Genomic DNA, 12,903 nt, shown 5'->3' with positions numbered 1-12,903 from the left:
ATGGAAAATGGCACAGAAAGGTTTATCAGAGAAGCTGATAAATGGGTAGACAAGGCTGGCATCAATGGCAGAGCAGAGTAGGTAGGAGAATATAAAGCTGTGACGCTTTGCTAAAGAGCACCTTGCCAGCTTAAAAACTAAAAACACAGGGTTTCACACTGCTAATGCCTCTTGCAAAGGAAATAGGACTTGGCCTTAAACAAAACAAGAGATTGGACATTCTAGACCAGTGTTTCTCAAGGACTGGTCCGTGGATCAGTGCTGGTCCATGAGATCTTTCTCACATAGTTTAGGAAAACAGGCCGGTCCCTGGTATCAAAAAGGTTGAGAAACAGTGTTCTAAACCACAAAGCAGTTGGCAACCATCACAACAGAAAAAGATTACACTGTAAACTGATTTTATAAAAAAGGAGAAAATTAAATTCTTACTTGGTTCTTTTCACTTTCAGATTTCAAAAGTTTATTTTTCATGAGTCCTTCCATTTCATCAGCTTTAGCATCTCGTTTCCTTAAAGCCTTAAAGGGAAAAAATATTGTGAACTTTATTAAAACAGAGTTATTGAATCCTCATTTATAAAGTTTGCTGAAATGTGAAAAATCACTTACTACATTTATTAAGAAAAATATATATAAATAATAAATTACAAGTGGTTTTTGACTGTGCTTAAGATTTCTCAATGAAAACAATATTATATTGTTGGGAGAGATTATATTTATTTTCTCTCTCTCTCACACACACACACACACACACACACACACACACACACACACACACACACACACACACACACACACACACACACACACACACACACACACACACACACACACACACACACAGCTGTGCCAAATACCTATGAGTACAGAGATAAGATTAACCTTGGCATCATTCTAGTCTATACACTTCCAGACCCCAAAAGCTGATCTTTGCTGTTCCTGCATGGAAAAAAAATAGAGGCATGGTTCCCCTACAAATATTAACACCTTCTTTGACATGGGAAATCTACAACCCCACCTAAAATATGCTGAAGTACCAAGAAATATGTACTTGCATTAATAAAGACCAGTACTAAGGAAAACATCATTAGATACTCAAGCTGAACCTGGATAGTGGCAAGGAACCCACCTCTATAACTGTCAAGATGCCTGCAACTTATCCTATCAAATACAAACCCGGCCACGATGTTCCACATATTCATTATTTTTAAGGTCGATAATTTTAACTCATATGTTGGAATGAAGCCATCCAATCTAAAGAAGCTCTTTCTCCTACAAAATACAAAGATACAGTAGCTATTCTGCTTAGTAACAGGTTGCCACAAACATCTGCTTTCTGAATTCATTGGGGAGCTAATGAAAAGTTCAGTTCACGGTCTCTATCCTCATATTCAAAGCGCTTCTACGAGTGACCATGAACTCCTACAACAGCTGTGTTCCACCAAAACAATGAAACTGATGACCACCAGTAGAACGCGTGAGCATGTGGAGAGAAAATTTTCACAGCAGCTAGATCTAGACTATGAAACTCACTCCCACAAGGGAGAAATATTATCACAGACCTCACCACTTTAAGAGCTCATTTCCTCAACTTAGTTTTCCCTCTATAAGTTCTTCGTTCACACATATAAGCCCACTCACAGAATGACAAAAACAATACTGAATTAATCAAGCTATTTATTTTTCTGGCTGAGAAAGAAGACTAAGTTTGTTGTATCTAAATTAAAATGCTTGGGAGATGATTAGGTACAGTGGTGATTTGGTCAGTTTTGATAAATACTGAGTAATATATCAATTAAAAATACATTCATACAATCTATTTAATAGTTTAAATCCAGTTAAGGTTTCTGCAGCAGTTATAAAGCAACTCCTCTGTTCACGTGAATTACTTCAGACTGTATACACTGTTACACACACAAATACAGACATGCATGAGTGCACACAGCAAAACAGAATTATGATATATTCAGGATCTACAACTATAGTGCCACAGGGTCAATGACTCCTTTAAAGTGAGTCCAGGCTGAGGCTACCCATGACAAGTTAATTTAAGGGGAACAAGTCTATCTAGGTAGCTTACTGAATAACAGGCACCTGAGCTCAATAAAGCCCATCAGGTGTTCACACACAGTAGCTCTCCTAATGGAAAGGAGCTCCCAGAGAATCACAGGCCCTGAGGAGGAGGGCTGTGTAACCCCTGAGGCTAGGGCAGAGACTTTATTTTATTTGTATTTAATAAAGTAGAATCCCAACAGGGGAATTCTTACACCTTCGTGGACTGTGTGGAGTTCTTAAGGAACCCTGAAAGAAGGGAAACTGAGGGAGGAAGAAGTGGCTGCAGGTCCAAACTAGGTCAGCAAATGTCACTACCACGGAGGCACACACTGTAAACATATGAATTTATTTCTTTTATTTATTTATTTATACACACTTTTGTCAGCCATAACATTGCAAAAATATAGCTTTTGACTTTATATTTTCAAAAAAAGTGTTAGATTATAATGAGATTCAGAATAGGCCTGTGAAGTACTAAAAACCCACCTTAGGCAAAAGATACACTGTAAGTGTAAAGTATTATTTTAAATACTACTATTAAACATTACAAAAGTTTTAAAGAGATGGACTTCATTTTCCATTGTACATAAAGTAAAGGGTTTCTTTCCTGATCATGTTTCAAGTACATTCTGAATCTTGCATTACTGTGTTCATTTCAATGCACAATCATTGAACTGTGTATAGGTTTTTTGTATTTTTTTAAAATAAAAATTAAATACTAAAAGCTATATTAATGGAAAGTAGAGCAGAGGTTGCCACTTCATCCCCAGAGGTTACTCTGAACATTATCAACATCCCCCTAATGTTCATTGTGGAAAGTTGAGAATTTTTTAGGGCAAACAGTTGGCTTTGCAGAGACAAGAGTATGTGTGCTTGTGTGTATGCTTGGTTTGTTTCTAAAAGAGAAATTTATGTTTTCCTTTGGGGGTTTTCAGTATAAAAAGGGACAACTGTTTAGCAACCTTAATTTTCATAGAACATTCAAAATGTGGTTGTGCGTGTAATTAGGCAGGACCCCATCTCTCATTGAACTCAGTATACCCACTGGTTATAGTTCAAAATTACCTCCTCCCTATTTCATCTGAAAGTAAAATGACAAGACACTAAATCTGTTGTATGTAGTGTTATTGTAGCCATGTTGTCTCAGGATATGAGACACACAAGGTGGGTGAGGTAATATCTTTTAATAGATCAACTTCTTTTGGTGGAAGAAAAGCTTTCAAGCTGCACAGAGCCCTCCTTCAGGTCTGGAAAAAGTAATCAGAGTGTCACAGCTATATATAAGGTAGAACAGATTGTTAATCATAAGACACTAGATACTAAAACTGATAGAAAAGATAATTGACTGATCTACAAGAGAGCTAGGATCCTGAAAATGCTATTGTAAAGCTTTAGATATTGTGCAATTCACTGCATTTCATAAAAATGCAGCTTATTTGCATAACACTCATTTGTATGATGCTATTTATTTGCATACTGATCCCACTAACTCATAGTAAGTACAAAACAAAGCTAAAGCAAAATAAAAGATTATGTATTATTTTGCCCTTTAGAGTTTGTTTTTTTCCTTAAAGTAGTTAAGATATTAAGCTATGTGTGCCCTGATCTGATATGCATGTTGTCTTTAAAATGTTATAAATTACAGCAACAGCTTAGAGCCTTAATGGAAGGTCCCCAGGGTATATTTAAATATTTAATAACAGTTTTTCTTTACATTTGCATATTTCCATTATAAACCTAAAGTGTTGAATATTACACTAATATAAACATGAGGTTGATGAATCTGAAATCTCACATTTATATATTCCCTAAGAATATTTTTCTTCTTTTTTTTTTAAAATTACAATTTTAAAAAGTTAATTTCCAGACCTACCGCTTGCATAGATAACTGCTTCAAATGCTGCCATAATGATATATGTACGCACTGACTTTGAAGACAAAAGGCTAAATTAATACGCTAAGCACTCAAATGTTAAGAAATGTCTAAGCTAAAGCTGAATATGTAAACTTCACTGTGCCCTGTAATTTCTCAATTACTTTATTCAATTTTCCTTAATTACATATGTAACGTCTTCTTGTGTCCCCACAACTGTCACACTTACTCCATTTTCATAATCAAAATTAGCTCTTTATTGACTTTCCCGTTTAATAAAATTCTCTTCCCTCTAAAATAACACAAATTAATTTTATTAGTACACATGTACTATATCAGCAGTACTAAAACTATGATCCCAGATAAATGGTATTTTAAAGTGTTGATTGATTATGTGCCAACAGGAGTATACTGTAATAATTTATATAACATCTTTCATCCAAAAATGTTAATCAAATTGGGACTCACTTTTCAAGTGGCAGAAGGCTCCCATTTCTAATCCTACAGGATCACAAGATATTGAATATTAAACCTGTCACTAGTGCAAAATTGAATATTGGCTGTCTTCGAAAGGCAAAGGGGAGAAAGTCTATATTTGGGGAAAGAAGGAAACATTTTTATCACAAGTTGATTAAAAAAGATGGCAGCTGTTTGAAACTTTGTAGTGTTTGAGGAGATAAAACAGTGGACTATGTGCAGTCAAGTGTGTAAGTGCAATTTATCATACAGATATCTCCACATAAATGATATATTTTATATGTAACTTATTTGTGTACACAAACCCATTATCTTTTTCTAGTAAAACGTTCCCTGATACCCAGAGAGAGCACTGAGGTAAGGAGGTGGAGCCAAATCACCCAAGCATAGCCTGGGTGCCCTCAAGCCTGTTGTGTGTATAGAAGCATATAGAAGATTCTCAATGAACAGACATCAATGCAATGCAGGAAGGTTGAAACTGAGCTGAAAGAACTGGCTGCAACATCTGCACTTCTTGTTCAAAATGGACTGCAATGTTAGCAACATGTGTGTAAACATGCATAGCCTAAATTTTCAGAAGTGAGACTACTGGCTTTAGATGCCTCCATTTTTGAACCCCCAACTTGAAACATCTTAAGGGGGTCTGATTTTCAGAAAGTGCTGAGCACCCACCTCTTGGGGATTGGGGAGCAAATCAGACCTCTAAGGTATATCAAATTGGGTATTCAAAAATCTTTAATGGCTTTTGAAAATATAGGGAAAGTGTTTTATAAGGCTGCCACCTCAAACGGTGGTTGCAATGTCTTTTTTCTTCTCTAGGGACATAGGGCCTACCTGGGGACTATATTTATCCTTCAAGAGAACACACTCAGTTATTTAACAGATCTTTTCTACCTCTTCGCTCTGAGCCTATGGTATGTGATCAGAATCACAGTAACAAGCATGCATGTCAGTATACATATTTATACTAAAACACACAACACATTCATATCCAAACTCTGTCCTCTGCAGCTAGCTATACTGATATGACTTGCTCTGATTAAGTCTTCATTCAATCACTGTTCATTCCTTTGCTGTAAACCACCTTGCATCGTCACCAAGCTAGCTACAGTCTGGCACATTAGAGCTCCGAAATAACTTCTCATTATACTCTTCCAATATCCAGGGTTCTACTAGATCTCATACATCTGTCATCTTCCCCACTATCCCTACTGAATCCACAGCAGATTGCAGGAAGAGACAGCTCTTCCAGCAGGAAACACCCTTTCCAAACCTGTTTTAAGTAAGGGCTATTTTCAACAGGTTAGGCCTCCTGATCAATGAATAGAAGTCAACACTCACATCCACAAAGCTAATGGCCCATTCCACTAGACCACAAGCAACCACTTCAGCTTTTCTGGACCAGATACCAATTCAGGATATCTACAGAGCAGCAACATGGTCAACTATTCACATCTTCGCCACCCACTACGTTATTACCCAGCCCCAGAGATGATGCCGCATTTGACAGAGCAGGGCTTCAATCTGTGGGACTCTGAGCTCCAACCCCACCTCCTATGATCTGGTTTGGGAGTCACCTACTTGGAATCAACATGAGCAAGCACTCAAAGAAAAAACAGTTACTAACTTTCTGTAACTGTTGTTCTTCGAGATGTGTTGCTCACGTCCATTCCAACACCCACTCATCTACCCCTCAGTAGGAGCCTACTGGCAAGAGGAAACTGAAAAAGCAGAGGGTCAGCAGGACCTGCATAGAGCACCATGAAGGTGCGACTCCAGGGGGCAGTAGAGCCAACCCTACAGATACCACTAAGGGAAAAAACAGTGAACTGTGCACGCAGCAAACACACATCTACTTTGAATCGACATGAACACTGAAAGAATAATGGCCTTCCCATACTTATTGGAGTGAAAAGATGTTTATGGAAACAAACATTGTTATCTTTATATGTTAATGGTATAAAATTAGTTGAGAGACAGGTAGGTGACATAATATGTTTTATTAGACCAACTTCTGTTGATGGAAGGGACAAGTTTTTGAGTTTCACAGAGCTCTTCCTTAGGTCTGGCAGAAAGTAACCAGAGTGTCTGAACTAAATACAAGTTGGGACAGATTGTTAAGCATAAGGAGTTCACATATGCTGTAGGAGACCACTTAAAATGATGTGGGCAATTAAGGATTAGAAGGCAGTAGAGTGTGTCACAAATTGCTGTAATGAGCCATAAAACCAGTGTTTCTCTTAAATCCATGTTTTTTAGTGTCCAGAAGAGTTACTTACGTTTTCAAGCTTGTCTTTTGCAGGTGTTGCCGAGGTTTCCTTTGAGGATGTGGACTGAGAAGTCAGAAATGGAGTGAAAAGTGTTCACCCACAAGTAATTCTGTTTTTCTTTCATCATTTTTCTGAGAGAGTTCATTCATAAGCATAACAATTGTCTCATTTCACCCTCATAACAGTCGTTGGGACATCTGATGCACTGGATGAATTACACCACGTTGTGATACGCACGTGTAGGACCCATGGATTTTGAAAGGTACATTGTGGGAGATATTGATCATAATAGCAGTGGAGATATGTCTGCTGGTTTTGCATCTGTTATGAAAGGAGCTCGTGCTGCTTTGAATTGGTGTGCCCTGATCCATGGGGAGCTTGCTTCTGATGATGAGGTTGGGGAGTTGTTTGAAGCCAGAGGAGGGATTTGAGAAAGCTTTCTTTCAGAATGTGGTCCCCATCAAGCATTGGCTGTAATTGTTTGATGATAGCACATATGAGTTCTAGTGAGGCAGTAGGTAACAACTAGTGGTATATAGTCCTTAGGGATTCTTTTCTCCCTGTATTGAAGCAGATTCTTCTGTGTATTTGAGTGGCCCATTCCATGATGCAATCTACTTCTCTGGTGGAGAGTCCTTGTTTAGTGAAGGCGGTTTTAAATGTGTTTACGTGTGTATCCTGGACTTTTCTACATAGCAAATTCTGTGGTATCTGAGTGCCTGGCTGTAGATAACAGATTTGTTGGTGGGACTGAGGTGATTGCTGGATCTCTGGAGGTAAGTGTGATGATCCAGCTGTTTCTTATGTGTAGTCGTTTGTATGGTTCCATTGTTGAAGCTGATCTGCATCAACTGCCTGGGCACCATGGAGTAGGAGTGTTCTAGAAAGAATCTGATGGATGGACAGTGGTTGTTGAAGTAGTGATGGAAATCTATGAGGTAATTTAGGTCATGTGTCCAGAAGAAAATGTCACTGATGTGCCTCAGGTACATTATTGGTTTTGTGATGCATTTTTCAAGAAATTCTTCTTTGAGGATGCCCATGAAGAGGGTGGCGTACTGAGGAGCTATCCTAGTACCCACCCCACAGCTGTTCCCATAGTTTGGGCAAAATGTTTGTTGTAAAATGTAAAAGTTGTTGTGAGTGAAGAGGAGAGAGATGAGTTTTGAGGACTATGATTGTGCCCACATTGTTTGCTTGTTTAATTGCTACCTGGTGGTTGGATTTCAGAGGCTGAATCACAGTCCTTTTGGTGGTAGAGAGATTGTGGGGAATGTAATGTTGGTTGAGGATTTCACAATTGGTTTTTTTGCTGAAGCATCTGATGTAATGATCCAATATGCGGTTCTGTCCGCTGGAGATGTCCAAACAAATTATTCTTTTTTCTTACGGCTGTCAGTGGAGATGTGATAATTGCGGATGGTGACATCTTTGTTGTGAAAGAATTCCTTGAGACAGAATTGGTGGAAGGAATTAATTTAGAAAGTTCTTATAAGTCATCTGCTGGAACCCAATTTGAACAGCAGAAGAGATTATCACAACAAGCAGGTAAACCACTTACTCTTCGGGCCAAATAAAATATTGTTATAACTCAGAATATTTATATATAAATTTAAAGCTAGATGAATAAAAAAAGATGTGTCTGGAATAACCAAGTAAGTATTACAATTATTTACAGGGGAATGAAGAAAATCAACCATACAAGTTGCTATTGCATCTCCTGCTTCTATTGCATTTCTCAGAAGAACAGGACAGACTCTGACCACAGCCCCAAAACTGTACTATTGGGTTTGTGGTATAAAAACATGCCTCTGTCTCTAGCCTGGCCTAGAATAGACAGCAACTATTTTGATTCATAAATTTATTTAAGCAATTTTTTGCTTCATTTATGTTTATTCTGATTCATTTTACATTTATTATTTTAGAAAACGATGTATGTCACATTTCTTATATACTAGATAATGGTTAATTTTTTACTTGTGATTTGCATCAAGTTCTATTTTGATGGTGTAGGGAGGGGGTGTGACCTCCCTCTGAGATGAACCAAAACAGCCACATTTGTTCCGTCAGAAGCAGAGGGGCGCAACAGGAAGTATAAAGGGAGAGCCCAACAGGTCCCTTGGGCTAGAACTACCAAAAGAAGTACATCTCCCCCTGACTGCCGGAACCCGAGCACTACAGCATCAAGAACAGGGAGTAGCTGCTAGAGCTGCCTGCCGCCTGGGACGCCAAGGAACTGCTGAGGCCGCCACTAGTCATCTACCCCGAGGAGACCAACGACGACCCTGAGCGCCAGCTACCCTAGATAAAGTAGTAGGAAGTAGCCTGGGAAACACAGACGCTAGTCTGATTGTGTTGTGGCCTGATACTCGGTCAGCGTGCTTTGGATTGGACCCCACTGACCCAGTGGAGGAATCTTCCACTACTGTTAGGGCCCTGGGCTGGGACATGATGGAGTCAGGCGGGACTGCATTCCCCTACCCCCTGCCATCCCTTACTGGAGGGTGGCAGTTACCCCACTGTAGGTCAGGATGCCGGCTTGCTCATCCCTGCCTGTGAGCCCTAGATTGTGTGGAGTGTTCACCCCTGGCTTGGGGCCATAGATTACTTATTTGCCCTGCCCAAGGGCCTGGGGCCCCAAGACAGTCTCGACAATGGGAAATTAGCTGTCTCTTTAGGAGCAACAGTGAGGGAGCATGGCCTCCCTCCCAGACAGAGAGAGGGGGACAGCCACGCAGTTCTACAGATAGAAATTCAAATTCAATTAAAATGCACAAAAACAGCATTATTTTTATTAAATAAAACTATCCTAAATGTACTGGATACCTAAGAAAAAAAGGGCATCAAAGGGGCTATCAAAATATTTTTTAATTTAAAATCCATTCCATAAGTGTTGTTTTTCCAGATGTAGGTGTGCATGCACCTCAAGCACACCTACTGGGAATTCTTCCCTTAGTGATATCTGTTGAATCAGCTCCAGCACCCTCTGGTGTTGCATGCTCATGGTGCAGATATAAAGGGCCCTACCAATCCCGGTCACCTTCAGTTTCTTCTTGCTGACTGCATCCAAAAAGAGGGGATAGAGGATGGGTTTTGGAATGGAAATATGCAATACATCTGGAAGAACAATTAATGAGAGGTTAGTAACTGTTTTTTATTCTTCGAGTGCTTGCACGTGCCATTCCAATGTAGGTGACTCGCAAGCACTTGTAAAGGAGGTGGGTTTTGAGTTCGAGTTCAAGGACAGGTTTACTGTAAGACTGCACGGCCAAAACTGATGATATAGTCTCCAGCCCACTGTTTCCCAACCCGTGGCCTGCTTTCAAAGTGGCCCACCGCTCCCCTTCCTCTGGCTGCAAAAGGGAGCCGCTGCCTTAGGATCCAGGCAGAGTATGTTGCCACAGGACTACAAGACCAATGCTGGCTCCTTGCAGCAGCCAAGAGGATGGGAGATCAGTGCTCCCCTCCCTCTGCTGTAGCAGGGAGCAGGGCAAAGTGCTCTGCTTGGGTCCATAGGCACTGTGGTCAATGCTGGAGCCAGAGGGAGGGGAGCACTGATTTCCCATCCCCCTGGCTGTAGAAGGGAGCCACTGCCTAGGAACCCAGGTGGAGTGCATAGAGCTACAGAACACATGCGGTTTCCCTGCTGTAGCCGGGGGACAGGAGATCAGGGAGAGGCAGCCTCCTTGCGAAACTCCTTCTATATGGCTGCAGTGGGGGGGAGGGAGAGAGAATACAGGGGCTCCAATATGAGGGCCCAGATCACTGAAACTCTTCTGGCCAATGTGATAGCCACCACGAATGTCACTTTCCAGGAAAGTTGTAACAATGAAAATGTTGCTAATGGTTCAAATGGGGACCCTGTGAGCTATGACAGGACAAGGTTCAGGTCCCGGGGGTGGGGATGGGATCGCTAACCTGGGGGTACACCTTCTCCAGATGTCCATCCATGAGAGAAGATGGATTGGTTGTCCACCTTGGGATGGAAGACAGAGATGGTCACTAGGTGGACCACCTTGAATGAAGAGAGGACTAGAGCTTATTGTTTCAGTAGTAGCAGGTACTCTAAATATGCTGCAGAAATGACTGTGAAGGTGGAATTTGCTGTTGGCAGCACCAAACAGAGTACTGCTTCCATTTTACAAGGTAGGTGGCTTGGCTGGAGGGCTTTCTACTGCCTATAGGACCTTGCGGACCTGCTGCGAGCAAGCCTGCTCCTCCAGGTTCAGCCATGGAGCTCCCAGGCCTTCAGATTAAGAATTGAAATTCAGATGCAGCAGCAACCATGGTCCCTGGAGATCAAGTCTGGATGCAGCAGAAGCTGTAGTGGTGGACATGCCTAAGAAGTTGGTGAACCAATGCTGTTTGGGCCATGGTGGGGCTCTGAGGCTGTCTCATGTTCAAACTCATTTGATCGTCATCAGAACCTTGAGAATCAGCAATGTAGGAGGAAATGCATAGTACAGGTGCCTTGTCCATGGCAACAGAAACGTGTCTGTGAGGGTCGCCAGGCTGTGACCTGGCAGGGAGCAGAACTGATGGCATTTCTTGTTATTGCAAGTGGCAAACAGGTCTATAAGTGAAGTCCCCCACTGTTGGAAGATATCCCTCATTATGTCCAGTCAGAGAGACCACTTATGGTGAGAGGAGAAAGACCTGCTGAGGCAAACCGCTAACTGATTCTGCATCCCCAGAAAGTAATATGTCTCTAGACTGATTGAATGAGCAATACAGGCTCCCACAGACAGACAGCTTCTTGACACAAGGGGGAAAGAATGTGTGCCGCCCTGTCTGTTTATGTAGAACATAGCTGTTGTATTGTCCATGAGAACCGAAACACAGCCCCCATGTCAGTGAGATGAGGACCTGGGTCAGAACTGTGCGCACTGAGTCCAGGTGATGGCGAGAGGGGGAATTATACTGTGGCTAGCTAGGCTTGGAAAGGTCTGAGACTAGCCTGGCATTGCACTACATATGTGCATGATGCCATGTGGCCCAGAAGGCTTGGACACTTTCACATGGTCATGATCAGATGAGCTTGGAGGGACTTTATCAGGGATGTAATTGAGTGAAAGTGTCCAGAAGTAGAGCTCACACTGCACGGAATCAGGAATTGCACCGATGAATCTATCCTTTGGACTGGGATAAATATGGACTTCTCTACATTTAGTAAAAGACCCAATGCGTTGAAGGTCGATTGAGTGAGATGGATGTCAGTTTGCATTTGAGCTCTTCACTAGTCAGTTGTTAAGGTACAGAAACATGCAGACTTCCTTTTTTCTGAGGCCTGGTCTACACTTACCGGCAAATTCGACGGCAGTAGATGGGAGATACGCAAGCTACATAAAGTAGCTTGCATATCTTACGTTGACTTCCTAAAATCCATTCTGCATGCCATCCCAACGACATTGACAGGAAATGCGTTCCCATCAAAGCAGCGTTACTCTTTTTCCAGGGGTGGATTTATTAAATTGATTTCCAGATTGATTGAGCAGGTCTTCACTTCCACTCAACTGATCCAGAAAAATCGATCTGACGGCAGTGAATTTGCACCATCAGTAAAGACATACACTGAGAAAAGCCGCTACCACTGTCATGCATTTGGTAAAAACTCGCAAGGCAGCTGACAGGCCAAACGGGAGCACCATGAACTGGTAATGACATTGGTTCCCTACCAACCTTAAGAAACGTCTATGGCCATGGAAGATCAAGTGGAAGTAAGCGTCGTTTAGATTGAGGGCAGCATACCAGTCCCTTGGATCCAGCGAGGGAATGATGGAAGCCAAAGAGACCCTGAAGAACTTTAAGTTCTTGAGATATCAGTTGAGACCGCACAGATCTAAAACTGGTTTCAGACCATTCTTGGCTTTTGGAATTAGGAAGTAATGGAAATAGAACCCCTTTTCTCTCATGTGAAACAGAACTTCTTCCGTGGCTCCCACTAGAAGAAGGGACTAGACTACCCTGTCCTTGGTCTTCCTCTTGCTTCTAATGTATTTGTAGAATGTTTTCTTGTTACCCTTTATGTCTCTAGCTAGTTTAATCTCATTTTGTGCCTTGCCCTTTCTAATTTTGTCCCTACATACTTGTGTTATTTGTTTATATTCTTCCTTTGTAATTTGACCTAGTTTTCATTTTTTGTAGGACTTTTTACCTTTTTGAGTTTCAGATCATTGATAATCTCCTGACTTAAACCAGGGTGGTCTCTTGTCATACTACCAATCTTTCCTA

At 41.2% G+C, this 12,903-nt stretch overlaps 1 protein-coding gene across 4 annotated transcripts in view; it reads right to left on the bottom strand.

Moving 5' to 3' along the window:
- CEP128 (centrosomal protein 128) overlaps positions 1–12,903 on the bottom strand; it is a 400,917-nt gene that overhangs the window by 352,952 nt on the left and 35,062 nt on the right. For all 4 annotated transcript variants that reach the window (XR_010917028.1, XR_010917026.1, XM_067532353.1 and 1 more), the window contains exon 9: positions 430–516. Coding sequence is in view for 2 of the 4 variants with exons in the window: in XM_067532353.1 (XP_067388454.1) it covers positions 430–516 (87 nt within the window). In the remaining 2 variants the exon portion in view is untranslated. The remainder of the gene's footprint in view (positions 1–429; positions 517–12,903) is intronic.

The sequence above is a fragment of the Emydura macquarii genome, unplaced genomic scaffold, assembly GCF_026122565.2.
Source record: "Emydura macquarii macquarii isolate MOO-44397 ecotype Brisbane River unplaced genomic scaffold, CSIRO-AGI_Emac_v2 contig_374, whole genome shotgun sequence".
Classification (NCBI taxonomy): domain Eukaryota; kingdom Metazoa; phylum Chordata; order Testudines; family Chelidae; genus Emydura; species Emydura macquarii.
Note: the sequence above shows the minus strand (reverse complement) of the source record. Positions and strands in the feature narration are given on the sequence as shown.